This window comes from Felis catus, chromosome F2 (assembly GCF_018350175.1).
Source record: "Felis catus isolate Fca126 chromosome F2, F.catus_Fca126_mat1.0, whole genome shotgun sequence".
Lineage (NCBI taxonomy): Eukaryota > Metazoa > Chordata > Mammalia > Carnivora > Felidae > Felis > Felis catus.
This window is the reverse complement of record NC_058385.1, coordinates 62,277,242-62,296,638: the sequence shown is the minus strand read 5'-3', so window position 1 is coordinate 62,296,638 and position 19,397 is coordinate 62,277,242. Positions and strand designations below refer to the sequence as shown.

The 19,397-nt window shown below is 40.8% G+C and overlaps 1 protein-coding gene across 3 annotated transcripts in view; it reads left to right on the top strand.

Annotated features, from left to right (window-relative positions):
- SAMD12 (sterile alpha motif domain containing 12) overlaps positions 1-19,397 on the top strand; it is a 388,238-nt gene that overhangs the window by 293,530 nt on the left and 75,311 nt on the right. Inside the window, exon 5 of one of the 3 annotated variants that reach the window (XM_023248162.2) lies at positions 9,038-9,115. The exons of the other annotated variants lie outside the window; for them this stretch is intronic. Coding sequence (XP_023103930.1) covers positions 9,038-9,066 — 29 coding nt within the window. The 3' untranslated portion in view covers positions 9,067-9,115. The remainder of the gene's footprint in view (positions 1-9,037; positions 9,116-19,397) is intronic. 3 annotated transcript variants of the gene reach the window in all.

The following is a 19,397-nucleotide window of genomic DNA, read 5'->3' as shown; positions in this document are numbered from 1 at the left end:
TGTTTATTGTTTTTGTTGGGCAGATGCACCTTGCAGCCTCCTAGCCCGCCATCTTGCTGGCGTCCGCCTTGCCGTGCACTGGGCTGAAGGCCAGAGACGCCCCTGGGGTGTGACCTACAAGCCCTGTCCCCAGGGAATTTACAGTCTAGTGAGAGACAGACAGTAATCAAATGTTCCCGGATAAATAGGGAACGGCAGACATTGTTAAGTGCCTGGCATATAACGGGTTCGCCTGGCCTGAGAGCTCAGGGAAGCCTTCCTTCTCTGACGAAGGGATATTTGAACTGGATAGTAAGGCAGAAGGAACATTTTGAACAGAAGCTCAAAGACAGAAAATAAAAGCCCTGTGCATTGGAGAAGCGGACGACAAATGACTCTAGGGAAGCACAAGAGAGGGTAGAGAGCTTTGAGAGATGAAGCTGGAGAGGTCTTTGTTGCTCTTTGCTCTGTGATGAGGGAGAGACACACGGACCCGTTTTAGGGACATAGCACCAGACAGGTTTATTGTGAGTAGAAAACATACGTGTGCACCTCTTTGCTTAATGTCTGATATGACATTAATTAAACAGGAAATGTTTGGTTATGGTCACTTTCTTTTCCTCTTTCTTTCCTTTTATTGCCTGTCTTTTGAGTTCATTACGAACAAGAATTTGGTCTTCTGTTTCGGTGGATCCCCTTAGTGCCCGTGCTGGCTGTGAACTGCTTGGTAAATGCTCAATACATGACAGCTGGCTTACCATTATTATTACTAAGCAGTCCTTTGTATGCTAGGATTTTACATATATTTTCTTACTTGGGCTTTTCCTTAATAAAAATTACTTTGGATTTATAGTAATAAATTGAGTTTCTGGCATCTGATACTTTCATATGTGGAATTCTGCATCTTTGTTATCCACTGATACTTGGGGTTTGTGTCATTTGGGCACGGTTTTATTTTCCAATAAGTGGAGTATTGGTTATTTCAGAGCTTCAAAGCATCTCTAAGATTTAGAATGATGAAAAATGTAATCTATATATATTGAATCGCAACATGTATTTTGCATCAGAGCATTTTTTGATAGCTATTAGAAAAGTGTATAAATATGGAGATTAAATGAATGCATAAAAGAAAAATATTCTTTCACCAATAATTCGCTGCTCAAACAACAAAGCAATAATTTAGAGCTCTGACCTTGTAATTCAGCTGATTAGAGGAATCTAATTCTCTTTTTATTTCATGTTATGTTGTATCTAATTGATGGAGAAGTCTAAGTGAATCAATATGCCAAAAATTGACCTGGACAGAGTCCATTTCTTTTGTGTCTGGATGACTCGTGTGCCCTGTCTTTCCAATTTTCAAGAAAAAAAAGTTTTCTTTTTTATAACTGCCAAAACTTCAAAGAAAGGCTGCCTCTTTCTCTTTCTCACATAATCACATGGTAAAGTTTCTGCACCCCAGACTTTGCTGACAATCTAGTGACAATACACAAAATGGGATAGAATGCGCCCCAGTCTCCCTTAAGTGGATGAGCCTCAACAGTTGTAAAAACCCCCTTTCAACCAGATCTGTGCAATCTGACCCAGCCCAGTGCTCAGAGAGCAGGTCAGAGGGGAAGGTACAAAGCATCACCTCTTGTTGCGGGAGCCTACATGGTTCTTTTCTTTTTCTCCCTGCTTATTGATGGTAGATGTAAGATAATATTTACACTTCACACATCACCCACCAGGATTTATTGTTGTTACCATCTTTTTCATCCTTCTGCTTTTATTAAGAAGTCAAGTTCCTATTTATCTCACCTCTCGGTCCCTCTTGCACATCCAGTTTTGTGCACTGGCCTATTCATAAATTATTAATGCACAGTGTAAAAAACCACTCTGTTTTTTTTTTTCTTTATAGAAACAGGCCCTCCTGACTTGTAGCTACTGGTAATTTTAGCTGAGCTTCGGGGTGCCTGAAGCACGCCCCACTCTCCTGGTGAAGAAAGCGTCTGAAGCTCTTCTTCTGCTGGTGAAACAATTAACTCTATGTTCCGTTAGCCAACAGCGGTGCTCACCTAGGTCGGTCGTGTTTGTTAAGCCTGTGTCAGTCTGTTCAGCCTGCTCAGCTCAGGGGGAGAGTCAAGATGTGTAGCCGGGCTCCAGAGATTTGGGGTAGAAATGAAAAGATTTGCACTCATCGAACAAGAAAATGGCATTTCGGGCTGTCAATCTGGAAGGAAGCGCTTTTCTCTCCAGTGTTGCACAGCAGGCCCTGCTCGTGTCCCCGAGTGTCAGCTCACGCCTCGTTGCTGAGTGAGCATTTCCCCCACCTAGCCTGTCAGGCAGACGTGTCTGACATAAAAGCAGGCTATCCTCGGACTGGGAAGCAATGATGCCCCAAATTGGGGGCCAGTTCTGTTCAACTGAGGAGATTGTGCTGAATCTTACCTTGGTGTTGGGTTTATTACCAACTCTGACATGTGACTTCACTGCCCAAGAAATCACGGGTCAGAGTGTTTGGGTAGAGCTGGCTTGAGTCTGGAGACCTGGTGAGGGGCACTCCATTTCCCCACCACGAGCCCTCACCTCTCCCTGCAACACCTCCTACATTGTTGAGGACCTGATTGTGCCAGTCGAATGGTTGTAGAGGGAGTTGGGATGGCTTGAAGGAACATGCTTTGAGCCCTATGGGTAGAAACTGTCATCAATTGGGACCCATGATCAGATTGCATATTGGGGGTATTTTGCATTTCACATCTTCAGCTGGCTTCTAGCTGCACACATCTGGCTCTGATTTTCACCAAAGTGTTAAAAAAAAAAAAAAACTGGGCTGTGGGAATCTAAAAAAGATATAATTTCCTAAGATAAATCTGCTGAAGAGAACATGCATTTCGAAACCAAATGTAAATTGACTTATATGTTTTCTGTTTTCAGCTTTATATATTGGCTTTTCATCCACAAATACTGATTAAATGACTAGAGTGTGCTACCACTAAAGTGAGCAAAACACATTTTTCTGGCCCCCAAGAATCTCACCATCAAAGTAACATTGCTTTCAGTTATCCTGAATCATCAGACTTGAGTGTGTCTAAATCCATAGCCTTAACACTTTAAATCCACTATTTTACCACATCTAAATACCTTATAGCTCTAAATTTCAGCGTCTTGTGTGTTAAAACAAGGGGAATGGGTCTGGGTAGTCCTTGAGTACCTGGGAAACATTCGGCTGTCCTCTGCCATTAGCACCTGTGGGTTCTTAAGGCTGCTTAACATTTCTGAGTTATGAACCCTGAGTAAGTATAAAATAAAATATTGTCCACTTTGCAAGGGTTTATGTTTTGTGTTTTTTAATGGAATGAAGATTCAAGTCCAGCCTGGCCTAACAGTATTGCAAAACAGAAGTGGCTATTATTGTATTGTTGCTATTTTTTTTTCTGTGAATCTGTAAATACTGCTTTTGATCCAAGGATTCCAGAATGTGTTTTATTAGATTTACCCAAATCCCCTGATTCTGGCATGCTGCAGTTTATACTAGGCAATAGAATTGGGATGCTAAAGCATTGCTCTACCGCATTTTTCTTCTTTTATAGACACACATGCAGGAGCACAGATGAAAAGGGACACATATATTCACTTTCGCCTGGTAAAGCAGGGGCACACTTAGGATCCATTGTTAGGTGCCTAAGGAGTTATCATCAGAGAGTCAGCTATGCCAGCTTGACCTGGCCGTGTTGACTTGCTCCATGCTGACAGATTCTGAAGTCACACTATTGTGGTTTCAAGAAACAAAACACATGACCGTTTACATCCATCTTTTATGTTCCTCCAGCTTTTTCTTTCCATGTTAGAAAAGTGACAAAAAGTTCTTTTTTCAGGGAACTAAATGGTAATAGATGATAATAAGGTATCTTCGGGAAATGAGTAAATATTTTCTTTCAGAGCCAAGGACACGTGAAAATCAGGCCTCTGAAACATCAGCCAGACACTGGAAACTCTCGTGATTTAGTTTCATTAAAGATACCAAAGAATAATTAGACCATAAGGGGATTTCTGTTTTCCATTCCCCAAAGACTATGATTAGTAGGTGACTTTCCAGGTCATTCTTTTTTCCACTTCCTGATTTTCTCCCTTTACGAAAATTGTTTGCTAACGATGGGAACAAATAGGTTGGGAGTACTGAAGCACCCTGAGCGATATGGGTGGCCCGGGTGTGCTGGATTTTCATTTTCATCCAGTAGACCTGGGCTTTCCTGCAGGCCCGGATGGGGACTCTCTTTTCTCCTCATCTAGACAGCCAAAATGATAGAACTTGGCAATCTTTTCTTTGCGTTATTAATCTTTAAAAAAAAGGGGCAGGGTGGGGAGTGGGCACTTGGGTGGCTCAGTAGGTGAAGCTTCCAACTTCTGTTCAGGTCATGTTCTCACAGTTCGTGGATTCAACCTGCATGGGCTCTGTGCTGACGGCTCAGAGCCCGGAGCCTGCTTCAGATTCTGTGTCTCCCTCTCTCTCTGCCCCTCCCCTGCTCAAGCTCTGTCTCTCCCCAAAATAAACATTAAAAAAACTTTTTTAAGGGAAATAAAAAAATGTATGTTTAGAGATAAAGTGAAGTTATTTTATTTGTTAGTGTCCCTAACACATAGACACAGGGAAATACTGTCACAAATAGGGAAAGACTTTCAAGGTTTTCACTGTACTAGAAACTGTACACAATTAAATTGAAATTTAAATATAAGCCAGCATTTCAGTTAAGCTGCTTATTAAAATAATTAGGCCAGTGAAGCGAGGAGCATGTAAGCCAAGAAAATTGTGAGGTTTGGTTAAAATGCTCTCACTGTAGGTATATACAGAATTGAATGAGAACGTTGTAAAGCCATTGGTTTAATAAATAAAAACTGTTCTACACTAAAAGTCAAAAGACAACCAGAAAAGGACCAAATAATTTCTTTTATATTTATAAATTCATAGTAATAGAAATCCTGAGTTGGCAGGGATTTTTGTGAAGCCATTTCTAAACTGGCCATTACCAAGTTCCTGTTTAAAACTTATCTGTGCCTGTAAGTTTTACTTTTTGAAAGATTCCCTTTACAATTTGCACTTATTAAGTGCCAATTAACTTGATTTCCCACTAAGTAAAACCATGATCCTCCAATTAGAGTATTGGATCAGCATGAAATAACTAGCGTTACCTCTTTCAGTTAATATAATTTAAACAAAAAGCAAATAAATGTGACATTTTGATTATCCTGTGTAATCTTATTATGGGTAAATGTATGATTTTTGTGAGTCTTTTTCTGAAAAGCAAAAATAGGGCAAGGAGGCTGACTGCCACCTTTGAGGGCTACAAGTTGGAAGCCACTGTCTGTTCCAGCCCCTTTAATCCACGGTGGGTTTAATGGCTCAGCCTCTGACCATAAAGTGCTGCACAAGGTCAAGGCTAAAATATAGTTCTCCCTATTTTTTGTCTAGCCCTCTCTTTGCTAAACCATACAGCCACTTTATGAACTTGTGAGGCTGAGAAGTTTTGAGTGCTGTTAATTCCAAGATTTTAGAAGTACAACTGCATTCAAAAGACCATAGAAATAGCACTGTGGTAACCCATTCTCTATTCTGGATTTCTCATTAGATTTTCTTCGTATCAAATTGGTCATTTAAAAAAAAAATGTGGTCTCATGTGCAATGCCGTTATATAAGGACCATAATTTCTACTCAGCTGCTCCACTGTAAGAGTTAGCAAATCATTGAATCTTCCTTATTTGAGTCCTTTAGTGTGAAAAGTGCCACCCTCAAACCCTTCTGTTTGATCATATAATCAAGTAAGACCTGGAAGAGCTCAGAAGACCTCTCTCTTAAATGAATAACTGCGTTAAGATTGCTTCTTTCTGATTATAGCTACATTTGGAATCCAACTCTGTATTCTGGGTATCACAAAGCAAGCTCTGTATTCTGTGTATCACAAAGCAAACTCAGGTGTGCTGGTGGGGATTTAGTAAAGATTACACGAAAATTTTTTGAGCAGTACTAAAGTGCGGTTAGAACTGTGTCCTTTCATGGGGCACCTGGGTGGCTCAGTCGGTTAAGCGTCCAACTCTTGATTTTGGCCCAGGTCAGGTTATGATCCTGGGTCATGAGATCGAGCCCTGTGTTGGGAGCCTGCCTGGGAGTCTCTTGCTCTGCCCCACCCCATGCACATGGGCGCTCTCTCTCTGTCTCTCTCTCTCAAAATAAATAACCTTAAGAAAAAATAGAACTGTGCCCTTCCAGAACTTTAGGGAGAGTAGGGTTGACATTAGAAAAGTCATAACAGATAAAAAATATAGTGTGGCCAGGAATTAGAGTTGGTGACAGCAACTTAGGGAAGTAGCCACAACCCTGAGTCTGGTTAGCACTATTGTAGGCTAGGACATCATAATGAGTGGCTGGTCCATCACACCTGGCGACGTCCTATTTTTAGACCACCTGAGCATGCCGTGAATGTGTGGAAGGCTGCCATTGCTTACTAAAGCCCTTTGGAAAATGTGGACTCACTGAATGCCACACAGGCCCCCTCATATCAGTCAAGTCACATTTGGAAAACAGAACCTTTAACTGCCTGCCATTTTGAGCTCCTGCCACGGAGCTTCTATCCCTAGGCAGCTTCAGGGGGACAATTGCGAGATCTAGCGGGTGTCTCTGTCAACCTATCCGTTAGGAAAAGAGCAGAGTCAGATGTGATATATTAGATGGCCCTAAGATGGATCGCTCTGAAAAATCTCATATTGGCAAGAGTAATTCAAGTTGCCGGGAATCCAAAGTTTGCCATGTGACGTCCCCAGAAGTCTGATGAGGTTTGACTGGTTTACTCTGCTAAATGAAACTGCTGAGATGGCTGTCACGAGGTGATTAATACAGTGCATAAATCTTAACTATGGGAAAAAAAAGGAGATGAATCAATGCGTGCATATATTGGAAATGTAATGAAGCCAAATTGAAGCTACCAGGATTTGCTAATATATTACAGAAAAACAATATCGTGGTTAGTGTTCCTCCTTGGTTGGTCTCCTTTTGAAAATGGCCAGGAAGACATGTTTGGTTTTATTTTTTATTGTTTAACGTAGGACACCTGAATTGGCAACAGAACAGGAGAGTAATAATGACATAGTGAATATGTGCTGCTGGTATTTACCATTCGCTATTTATTCCCACCATGTTAATGGAGAAGAAGAAAAGAAAAGAAAGAAAAAGATTGGCTCAGGTTCCCTCCACGCTGCTATTGAATGCTGTTAGTAATCATATACAAAGTTTTGGTAGTTTTCAGAGTAATTAGAACCCCAGAGCAAATAAACACTAAATGAGCTCTCATCTTTGAAGTTATTTTTTTTTCCTAACTAAATAGCTCTGTTCTGCTATAATTATATACCAGTCATTATGAAATTAAAAATCATTTTAAGTGATTGGATTTTTTTTAAGAAGCATTTGTTTCTTGCTAATTATTATGAACTAATTGTACTTCATGATGGTCTACAAGAAATCTGAAATCACTGCCTTAGAGCCCCGGTCCCCGGTGGTTGCAAGCTGCATTCCAGAAGGAAAACAAGTGATGAGAAAGAAGGTCCATGGCCATCAAAATCTGAATTTTCAAAACTTTGAAAATATCTGACTTTCTGAAGGTCATCACAGACAGCACAGGGTGATAGCCTAAGAAAATGTTATTGTCATATGGACCTGAATTTCATTCCAGCACTACTAGAAGCTAACTATGATCTCTGGCATTTTAGTTAACATCTATAATCCTCGACTTTTATATTCATAAATGGGGATGATAATACCTACCTAAAGCCTTGTTTTCAGGATTAAAGATAATATCTATAAAACTTTTAGCACAGAAACTGGCATCGTAGTAACTATTGTTATCACTGCTTATCATCATTTCCATTGTTATTTTTGTGATAGGAAAATTTACTCCTGCTCAGAGGCCAGAGCTTGGTCTTCAGGACAGGTAGCGCGTGACGTCCTGTGATAGTGTTGTCAGTGGCAAGCTTGGATCTCTCAGGAATTAAGGGATTTAAATGTTCGGCAATCCAGAAAAGCAGAAGTTTTCCATGTTATTTTCCTATCCTGATGATCCAAGGCCAGAGTAAGCATGGGTAGAAAGTGTGACTGTGCAGACTGTATATTTATTAGGGGCTTTCTCATAAATGAACAAGTTTTTGAAATCCCACCCATTCATAATTTCACGAAGATCCATACTTTGCCAATACCTCCCTAGGGCAACAAGGAAAACAAAAGGTATAAACAGTAGTAATCGTAAATTAAAACATCAAACAACAAAAACCCCTACAGATGTATCACGAGTGACCCTTTTCCCCTAGTCCTCTCTTTTTTTTCTTTTTTCTTTTTTTTTTCCATTTATTACAAATTAATATCATGAGTTATACAGATGAGTAAAAACTGGGTACCAGCTGATTCTGTCAGGAGGCAGGGTGATGATGAATGTCAAAGTTAGGGTTTCCCTCTGACTCTCTGCATCATCCCAACTCTTTTGGTAGATAAACTATTTCTTTTTACTGTCCTTAGGTCTTTTTCCTGCCTGTTCATTTTTAATTTTGCTGTTAGTTTAGAAAACATTCTTCCTTCATTTCTTGGTTCCAGATACTGAGTTTGCTGAGTGTTTCTTATTTTCTAGGCACAAGGTGCTTCACACGTGTTATCTTAAATAGTCTTTAAGTCAGCTCAGTATTAAAGCTGAGAAAAAAAAAAATGCAGGGTCATAGAGATAGTAAATGGTAGAGCAAAAGTTTAAGAGGGTTCTTTCAGACTTGTGAAGCCAGGCTGCCTTCCTGACTGTATTCAACGTGGTAGGCACAGATTGGTGATTTCAGGAATACCCACCTAAGAAACCAAATTCTGATTCTGAATATAGATTCTGTGATGGACACTGAGACTGTGGCTTCTTAATCTGACCTCTCTAAACCTCTCTTACCACTCTCAAATGGAATCTACCTAGTTCTTCTAGTGCATAGGTTGATTAAGAGTCACAAATCCACCTGACACACAGGCTTGCTTCCTTCCTCCCTTGATCCGTCCCCTTCATATTCACAGACTCCTGGTCCACCACCCTGGATTCCTAGTTTCATGGAGCAGAAGAACTCTGCTGGCTTATGACACATCGCCTCAGGGGTAAGAGAAGAAAATGTTCTCATCTCTGTGGAGTAAGGGAGTGGTAGTGTTGGCCTTTATTACATTTCTTAAAGATACTGGAAGGAAAAGGCTGGATGGATTTCACAAGAGGGAAGGAAGACAGATTGATGAGAAACAGGAAACAAACCACGTACAGACATGAACAGTCCCCAACAAAGACAAGAAAATTGCCATCCCTAACTGCCTCTTGGATGGAAAAGCCCAACACATCTTTCTGACATATGCTTGCCCCACCCACCAAACTCAAGCATCACTGTTATACAACCAGCCATGCCCTGTCTTTCTCCAGGTATCAAACGAGGGTTCCCAAAGGGTCAGACTTCTACAATAGCAGTTACTAGCAATTGTCATATACCCACCCTATGCCACGTACTGGACTAGGTCCCATTCAGTCTCTGCAATAATTCTGTGAAATTCGTAAATTATTCCCAGCTTACAAACAAGAAAACCAAGGCTGAACAAATGTCAGCGAATTGTCTACTGCCACACAATTAGAAAGGAACAGATCTGGTACTGAAATGATCCCATGTTGTCTCCAAATCCTGTGTCCATTTCCACTATGCCATATTATCTATGCAGGACAGTTCTTCAAACATGCCATTCTAGGGGTGCCTGGATGGCTCAATCACATGAGTGTCTGACTCTTGATTTGGGTTCAGGTCACGATTTCTCATTTTGTGAGTTTGAGCCCCGCATCAGGGTCCTCGCAGTAACGGTGCAGAGCCTGCTTGGGATTCTCTCTCTCTCTCTCTTCCTCTCTCTGCCCCTCTGCTGCTTGTTCATTCTCTCTCTCTCTCTCTCTCTCTCTCTCTCTCTCTCACTCACTCACTCAAAAATAAACTTCATTTTTTTAATAAACTGTAAAAGAAAAAAATATGCCATTCTAAATTAGTAGGCCTTTTGGAAGGATGATAGTAGAAAGGGGAAAAGGATTGGGCACCTGGGTGGCTCAGTCAGTTAAGCTTCCAACTCAAGTCATGATCTCACAGTTTGTGAGTTCGAGCCCCGCATTGGGCTCTGTGCTGACACCGTGGAGCCTGCTTCGAATTCTGTGTCTCCCTCTTTCTCTGCCCCTCCCTGTCTTGTGCTCTGTCTCTGTCTCTCAAAAAATGAATAAACGTTAAAAAAATTTTTTAATAAGAAAGGGGAAAAGGGTTTTCGGGAAGTTTGTTGATGCCACAACCACCTGAGAAAATAGCATTGGTTTCTTGTTTTTTAATGGCAACATTCCTAGTTCATTAAATACAACAAATTCAAGCTGTTATTTGGATTGTTTAGCTTTTTCTGCTTACCTACTTCTTTAAAAAAATCCTGTGTTCTCCCAAAGTTTATATGATGGCTATAATATGGGCACTATCAGATTTCCCATGGAAAGATTCAAGACTCATGAGCGCCCGCTGCAAAATTTGGGCAAAATGGATTACAAAACCACTCAGAATTGTGAGGTGTCACCTAGAAGTCCACCCATGCAGCTAATATTCCAGACTCCTTCTTATGACCATTTCTGAACAAATATGACTAAAAGAGAAATCAAACAGGAAATCAGGAGGAGGCTGCCTGGATATAAGAGGATAGGGCAGCACATAATCCACACCTCTGAACCTACACAGAAATCAGAAGGAACTTTCGCAAGGTCACTTACCTGTCTAGGATCATGTAGTTTCAACATCACATGACTTTCTATCCACGACTTTTCCAAGATTCTCCTATAGCCTATTTTCTAGAAAACAGTGATGCCGAGTATATAATATGTCACCTCTAGTAATTGCAAGGAACTTAATGAATTTTACACCAGCATTTACAGTCGGTCTGGATGTTTCATTTTTGTCTAGATAGTAAAAAATATCCTATGGGTGAAGTTTGGAGGGAACTGGGGTACACCAGGAAATCACAGGCATTCACGTGTCAGTCTAACTGTGTAGATGTTCAAAGCAGGATATGTGGATTCTTGTCCAATTCAGTGGGAAAATTTATAGAATCTTGCCACTTGAAGGGAAGTTAAGAGGTCATACTAGCCAGTCCTGCCTCAAGCAAGGTCCATGCCCAAACTGCAAAAGACAAGGGGGTTGGCTTATTGTTTCATCTATCTGTAAGAAGTGCAGGAAAGTTGGAGCTTTCTTCATTTTATCATAAAGGGGGCAAAAAGTGACTATCAGGTTTGCCTATAATGAATCTAAAATAACATATTTGGAAAGGTTTCATTTAAAGAGCTTGGTAGAAAATTACCCACTGGGGCACCTGGGTGGCTCAGTCAGTTAAGCATCTGACTCTTGATATCAGCTCAGGTCATGATCTTGCAGTTCATGATATCAAGCCCCAAGCCTGCTTGGGATTCTCTCTGTCCCTCCCTCTCTGCCCCTCCCCTGTATGTTCGCTCATGTGTGCTCTCTCACAAAGTAAATAAATAAACTTAGAAAAAGAAAATTACCCATTTTATTGACATGAAAGCTATGACTCAGAGTCCTCTCTCTGTTTTGAGAATGAGCTAACACTCCTTCCAGAATGTGATACATAATACTTTAGGGTGCCACTGGGCATCTATACATCAGAAACCACTATGTCTCCATACTTAGGATTTATGCATGGGAACATAACCACAATAGGGGAAGTTTCTGGATGAAATTCCCAGATAATGAGAACAGAACCCTACTCTGCAATCCCAAGACAAACCCTATTCCATATTTATATTCCATTTTCATCTCCTCTATCCATACATTTGCTCTTTGGAATCTGTTAATTCTGTTCCCCTTCATCTCTCTAAGTTCTGGCCCTGCCCATAAGACCCAATGGAAATCCTCTCTATAGAAGATTCAACACTTGGTCTTTCTTACTCTTGTCTTTAGCTTTGCCTCACAAACTAGTTCAGGTGTGGCCAGTAAGCTTTTCACCTCATTCTTGTACCAATTTAAATTGGATATGGCTGATTAGATGAAGATTGCAAGACCATTTACTAGGTGTGTGTGAAGAATGCTGTGGTGGAATCACGGCATCTTTCATGGGTATGCAAATGAGGAATAGAACATTTGGGCTGCATATCTACCCTTCCAAAGCTAGCCCATCAGTACCTAAAGAATAAGAATCTCTCACTCTGGCTTTTATATTCCTTGCATGCCTGGTGTGGTTCTGACCTCATAGTAGGGGCTCAAACCATATTTGTTGATCAACGTCCCAAAAGGTACCATTGACACGTCAGAGAATAAATTCTAAAGGAGTCTGAAAAGCAGTATCTTGTTTTACCAGGAGACAGCACTTCCCCTAAAAGTGAAGTGCCAGAGAGGGAGCACCAAGCATTTTTCTCCATGAGTCCTAGCCAAATATAAAGCGAAATTCCACATGCAGCCACACTTGGAGCTGGATTTATTTGTAATATGTCGAGGCTCATTCGAATTTTTATTGTTTGTATATTTAATCCATGGTAGCAGTTGTGTCCAGCTCATCCTACCTGATGCCTAATTTGGGCTTAAATGATCTACTTAAAGGGAAAAGAGGAAAAACAAAATATATCTGACTGATGAAAAGATAAAATGAAAATATGGCAGGGAACCACAGCTCATGAAAACAGCCTGCCTGATAAAAATAGTCATATTTGCTTTGAAAACCTGCGCCTCTTCCTGGGTTTCTAGAGGGAACAACTGGGTGGTGCCAGCTGAAGCGTCTGAATCCTGATCTCTGTCCAGTTTCAGCAAATTCCAGTAACATTTGAGGTACCTTCTCATTTCGTTGAAAATAAAACTCCCGTATACTTACAGCACTTACTGCCTGGGTTAATTGGAATTTCAACTTCAACAATTTCTGTAAGCTTAGAGCAAAATGTATGTTTGAAAGGCAAGAGAAACAAATTGCAGAAGACTGACAGGTTGGGCTTACAGAGAAGTTTCATGTTCTTTGGATCATAGGAGAAATGGCCAGCTGCTGGAGCCCAGCTTTCAACCTGCTCAGCAGATAGCCTGCGCCAGCCTGTACAGGGAGATCAGAGGCAGGAAGAGCCTTTACCTGGCTTGGACCTCACATCTGTAGAAAAATGGGAAGGAAAATGGACTTGGAATGAGAAGACCTGAGTTCAAGTTTCTCCACATGTTTGACCTTGAACATGTGTCGTAGCCACTCCAAACCTTGGTTTCCTCTCTGAAAAAAAGTGGAAATATATATCCTTGCAGTATAGGATCATGATGGCCAGATAAGAAAATGGAAGCCGGAGGACTTGAACTGTAACCAAGGCAAATTAAGCTATTACCAAGCAGTGTCACCCAACCCCAGTTGCTTACCCCTTTCCCCAAATCACTTGCCTTAAAACAGAGATCATTTTAAGTCTTCAGTGGTATTGACCTCATTTCTACCAAAAGTACCTGAAGGATATAATTCCTGTATAAACAGTGGCTCTCCATACCTACTTGGTGGGAGAGGATATACAGTTTGATGTGACTCCCTAGGGACAAACCTAGCCTTTAATGTAGAAAAATGGGTGCCAAGCAAACTTTAGGGAGGGTAGAGGAGGTATGGCTTTAGAAATTGGGGGCTGGCTTCTAACCATCCTACTCACTAGGATGTCTACTGAGTCATACTAAGGAAGCCTATGACCGGGGTTACTCAGCACTCTTCCAGCTTATCTCAGGGCCTGAGTCGGAACCCCTCCCCCATCCAAGGCAGGTTTCTAAGGTACTTCTAGATGTTTCATGTCATTTACAGAGATGACAGCAAAAGATAACATATCTTCCCTTTCTCTGGTCAAGAGATTGTTACTTTATGCCAAATGTCAGCAACATATTCCTTTTTTTCTTTTTTCTTTTTTTTTTTTTTTTAATGTTTTATATCTTTTTGAGAGAGCACAGGCAGGGCAGGGGCAGAGAGAGAGGGGGGGACAGAGTTCTGAAGCAGGCTCTGTGCTGAGAGCAGCGAGCCCAATGTCAGCCATCTATTCCTAAAAATGCCTAGTATCTACTAGAAGACATCCATTCATTCACCTAACATTTGTTACACACCTGTCACAGAATGTTTTCTGCTCTAGGAATTGACGGTAAAAGGGTGAGCAAGAAAGAGTCCCTGCCTCACAGCTCTTGCATTCCTAGACCCACAACCACTGCACACAGGAAAGCACGGAAGGAGAGGGGCCTCCTGTCTAGACACGTGCAACACGACATTTTAAAAGAGCACTGGATTCTGAGTCTCTAGTCTGGCACTTCTTTCTCTCTTACTAACTCACCATGTGACCTTTCGTTCTCATCCTCTACGTCCTGATCTATGAAATTAGAGGCCAGAATGAGTTCCCACAGGACCCTTTCAGTTCTAGAGTAAGCTAATTGGCAGACCTTAGGAAAATCTGTGCATCAGGTTCCATATTGAAGAGAAATTATGGTATTCTCCAGACTGATATACCGCTAGCTGTTCCTGCAATTGAATTTAGATGAGATGTGAATGAGTTTTAACTATGTCCCTGTAAACATAAGGTGCCATGAAGGCTGTTACTAGGATGAGGTCACCAATGTAGGACGAGGTAGGGCAACCTTGTGATTTCTACTTGGGGACCCAGAGTGTACCCGTCTGCCACTTAAACTAAAAACACAGAGATACTTGTTCCTGAGCAGGTGGTTGACATAGCCTGCAATTGTACTTTCTAGAGAACGCAGAGTGCTTGAGGCACGGTACGTGTATAGTCATACAGTTAAGATAAGTCTCAGTTGCCTAATGAGAAAATAACCCCCTGCCACCATTTATGTGTGTTCTCAAACCGGTTTCTTCTCGTTTCTGAAGAATGCGTGAACCTTTTCTTTCCCTTTTGCTGCTGTTTGGAGCCTGCTCTTGGAAGCTGATCGAAAACTTTTTTTTTTTTTTTATTGCTCCTAAGCTTGATAGTCCAGAGTCATAACCTCCCCGCCCCCCCTCCCCAGGTCATTAAGTACTATCAGCAGCGTTCAGGCCACCTTTGCTATATTTCCACTGAGGGCTGTAGTACAAAATCACCCCGGAGGTATCAATGATGATAATTTTGTCCTTGATTCTATCTCAAACTCAAGTTTACCCTGCCCTGGTAGCATAGAGTGGGCAACGCAGCTGACTGGAGATAAGCTGTATGTAGTCTGAGTGACCATGCTCCTCTCTGAGTTGCTTGGCTACAAAATGGCACTAGGGGAATGCTTTGCATTCGTTCTAACACCATAACAATGGACTCAAAAGTCTGTTTTGACTAAGAATGAAGACATTGTGCTATCATTTACACAGGGATTTGCTTTTGGAATTCCTTGTTCAGCTAAAGAAAATGTTATGACTATTGATTTTGTGGTTTATCTGGGCACTTGCAGAAGAAGGAAGCCTACAAGCATTTATTGTGCTTCCCGCCACCCCCCGCCCCCACCCGTCACCACCACTAAAATGACCCAGTCCTGTGTGCCAGTGGAGAGAAAGTGCAAGGGTCCACTCTGAATCTCAGTAGTATCCTTTAGAAGGGAATTATTTGAAGGTGAGAAACTCGCCAAGGTAAGTGTGTTGGAATGTGTTGCTGTCTGTGCTCACGTTGTCTGCTGACCCAACTGTTTATTTGGTGAAGTGAATCCCACCGGGTCAAGCAGTGCATCTCCCCTTAGCTGTTCCACAAAGAAACACAGACCTCTCAGATGCACATGAACAGGATTGTGCTGCACGGAAATCAGCAAAATTCATCAAATATGCATGTCTTGATTACAATGTTAAAATAGACTTTACTTATTCCCTCTTATGTATATAAAACACTGATGATGCACCCCACAATGTCAAACTGAGGAAATGGTGGGAGCATTAACTATTTCAGTTCTGTATCTGACGGTTATAGTCTTTGCTACAGTTGAGAGCATAATTCAGATGTGGACCAGAAATGGGTGATTAAAAGCAAGTTTAAAAAGATACAGTGTTTCTCTTTAAGGTTTTCCCGAGTCACTCTAACCCATGGAAATGTCTTCTGTCTTTATCTTCTCTCTCTGAGCTTACTGTTTTATGCCCCTCAGTTGGAAATTCTGTACTGCTTTAAAATACCTAGATTTAAAGATTAAATTTCCAGGGTGCCTGTGGGGCTCAGTCTGTTAGGCATCAGACTCTTGATTTCGGCCCAGGTCATGATCTCATGGTTGTGAGATTGAGCCCCAACATCGGGCTCTGCACTGAGCATGGAGCCTGCTTAAGATTCTCTGTCTCCCTTTCCACTCCCTCCCCTACTCTCTCAAAAAAATAAATAAAAGTAATAAAAATAAAACATAAAAATTAAATTTGCTTACATGTTAAAAAAAAGATACAGCGTTTGCCTCACTTCTCACGTAACCATTTCCGATTAATGTTCATCATAAACATTAATGAGAAGAGGGTAGTGTATGATTATTGCCTAATATTAAAATACACAAGGCACACCCCAGTTTGATCTAGATTTCCTTCCAGTTAAAATCATGGGAAAGTGTTAGGATGTTTTTCTTTTCATGTGTACTCAATAATAAAATACTATTAGTCTGATCAGTAGAAGGTCTTAAAAAAATAATAAAACTAACACCAGCTGATTGTAATTTATCTTTCAGAAAAACAGTTGTTATAATTTCCATTCCAGGGAGGGAAAAAATTGTCAGGGGTGAGCACTTCTGCGCATTTTGATCACTTGGAATTCATCTTCATTTTTGCATCAGAGGCTGAAGCAGCCCCAGACCCAGATGTGCAATTGATTTTTGTTCAATTTCAACTCTGGGGAAAATTACACAGAACTGCGTAATTTTTTCCCTGAATACCCAGATTATGTAAACACACCCATTTCGTTTTAATAACAGAACTAGAGACATCCACTGGGAGAGCATGCTAATACTTTTTTCCCTTCTAAATTGTATTTTGGGGCAAATCTTGCACAAAGGAGTTAGAGCCTTTTATAAGCCAGGGAATGACAACATCTTAGGAGCCACTTTGCAGATACATATGGCCCCATGTCATGGAAACAATGCACCTTCACTTCTCTTCACTTTACACTGCCATGTTGGTGTCTTTGATCATGTATGAAGCCTTGAAATAGAAAAGTTGCCTTGCTTGCTTTGCATTTGTGATCACTGACCCCTAAATTACAGTGATCCAAACTCTAACCCCTTCCCATATGTCTCGAGAGTGAGTTGTCGGAGTATGTTGCTTCCAACCTGGTTTTGAGCAGAAATGGTTATGTTCCACTGGCAAGGCAGCCAATGACCAGTGAATGGTCTAGTGACATAACCAGGGAAAACGGGCCCATGTGCCATCTTTATGGTTTGTTCTCTAAGCTGCCAAGATGCTGGAGCTCTCTTGGATACACTTCAGACATTCAGGTTAAGCTAGGGAAAGGGGGATGTGTAGAAAGACAAGGAGAGAGAGCCTTTTTCTCAACCTTTTGCCTGAGGTAAGTTCCATGGTGATAAAGCAGAGACATAAAATAAGATTAGCTTGTCTATGGCACTCTTGGGTCATCCATTAGACTTGGCAAGGTGGCCTTCAGTAACAGTGTAGGCTTGGCCTGCAGGGCTGCATAGGCACTTGCATAAACAAATATATACATACATATATATATACATATATATATACATATATACATATGTATACATATACATATATACGTGTGTGTGTGTGTGTATTATGAGATTTAGTATATGAACTGACATCAGGAGATTTTATGGAAGGCTTAATTACTCTCAGGGGTTTAAAGAGTATTGAATGGGAGAGATTTGGTCAAAAGTAAAAATGACAATTAAAAATAAAAACTGTTTGACACTAGGGCCCAAACAAAGGTTTGCTTTGAAAGCATTTGTGTATTTTATCACTGTTTATGTTTTCCCACAATCTGGACTCTTTCTGGAGTCAATAAATACCATGTTTGCTAACAGAATGAGTGCTAGCAATTAGCAGAGTTCTAACCAATGCTGGGTAAATAGCTGCATTGTTTGCTATGAAAATTACCAGGGAAAGACTAACCAGGATTGTTTTTACCAGCTCCAAAAAGAATCCCTCTGAGCCCTCTGGAGAAAGGCAGCATAACTCAGGAAAGGGTACAGACTGTGGAATTAGATAGGCAAGAGTTTGAATCCCAATTCGGTAATTTAATATCCTCAAAATGTGGTCTCAGGTACCTCATCCATAAAATGAGGATAATAATAACTATCTCATGGAGTCGTTATATGGATTAAATAAAGTGAGTATACGAACATAATATGCATAGTGGAAGGAAGGCATTTTATTAGGGTTCATCCCTTTTGTTTCCTTGATTCCCTAAAGAATATCATCTGAGAGTTTAATCCTGCAAATTTTGCAGGAGACCTACAAATCAAATATATTACTTTTTCCCCTTTGTCCCAGGCTTGCATAAACCTGTCAAAACTACATAAGGATATGATTGCATCAGAACCAAAGTGTGGTGTTCCATTTCTAGCAAGATTAATGGCCAAATATTTAGAGGAAACCCTCCCAGTCTGCACCTAAATGTGCTAGATGATAGATAAATAGGTAGGTAGGTAGACAGATAGATACAGAGATAGAGGGGAGAACAGTCAAAGTCAAGGAACATCCAGAAAACTCTACTTCACAGGAGTAAGCAGATTTTACAGCTGGCATCCTCTGGTCTAAGTTTTAGCACTATGACCAGGATGGGAGAAGGATGGACAGGAGTTAAAGTGGATACTGAGCAGGATGAGAGGTTGAATCTTTACAAAAAATCCTTTACCAAAAGCCAGGACCCCAAAAGGTGACATGCTTAATAGGTGAATTAGGAAAAAAAAAAAAAAAAGACCCACACCACAGAAAAGCTGTTGTTTGTGACTCCAGGTGATGGAGGGTACCTGTAGTCTATAATTTCTTTTTAGTTAAATCCAAGTTAGTTAATGTATAGTGTAATAATGGTTTCAGTAGAACCCAGTGATTCACCACTTACATGTAACACCCAGTGCTCATCCCAACAGGTGCACTCCTTAATGCCCGTCACCCATCTAACCCATTTCCCCACCCTAAATCCCTCCAGCATCCCTCAGTTTGTTCTCAGTATTTAAGAGTCTCTTATGGTTTGTCTTCCTCTCTGCTTTTATCTTATTCTTCCTTCCCTTCCCCTATGTTCGGCTGTTTTCTTAAATTCTACATAGTCTATAATTTCTAAGCTCATAGAAGAAATACTTCAAAAGCAAAAAACCTCAGTAAGTCAAGAAGGAAAAGTGGTAATAAAATAGAAATAGTGAAAAGTGGAACAGATGCCACAAAATAAAATTGGAAAAATGAATCCAGATATTTCAGTAACCAAAAATCAATGCAATTG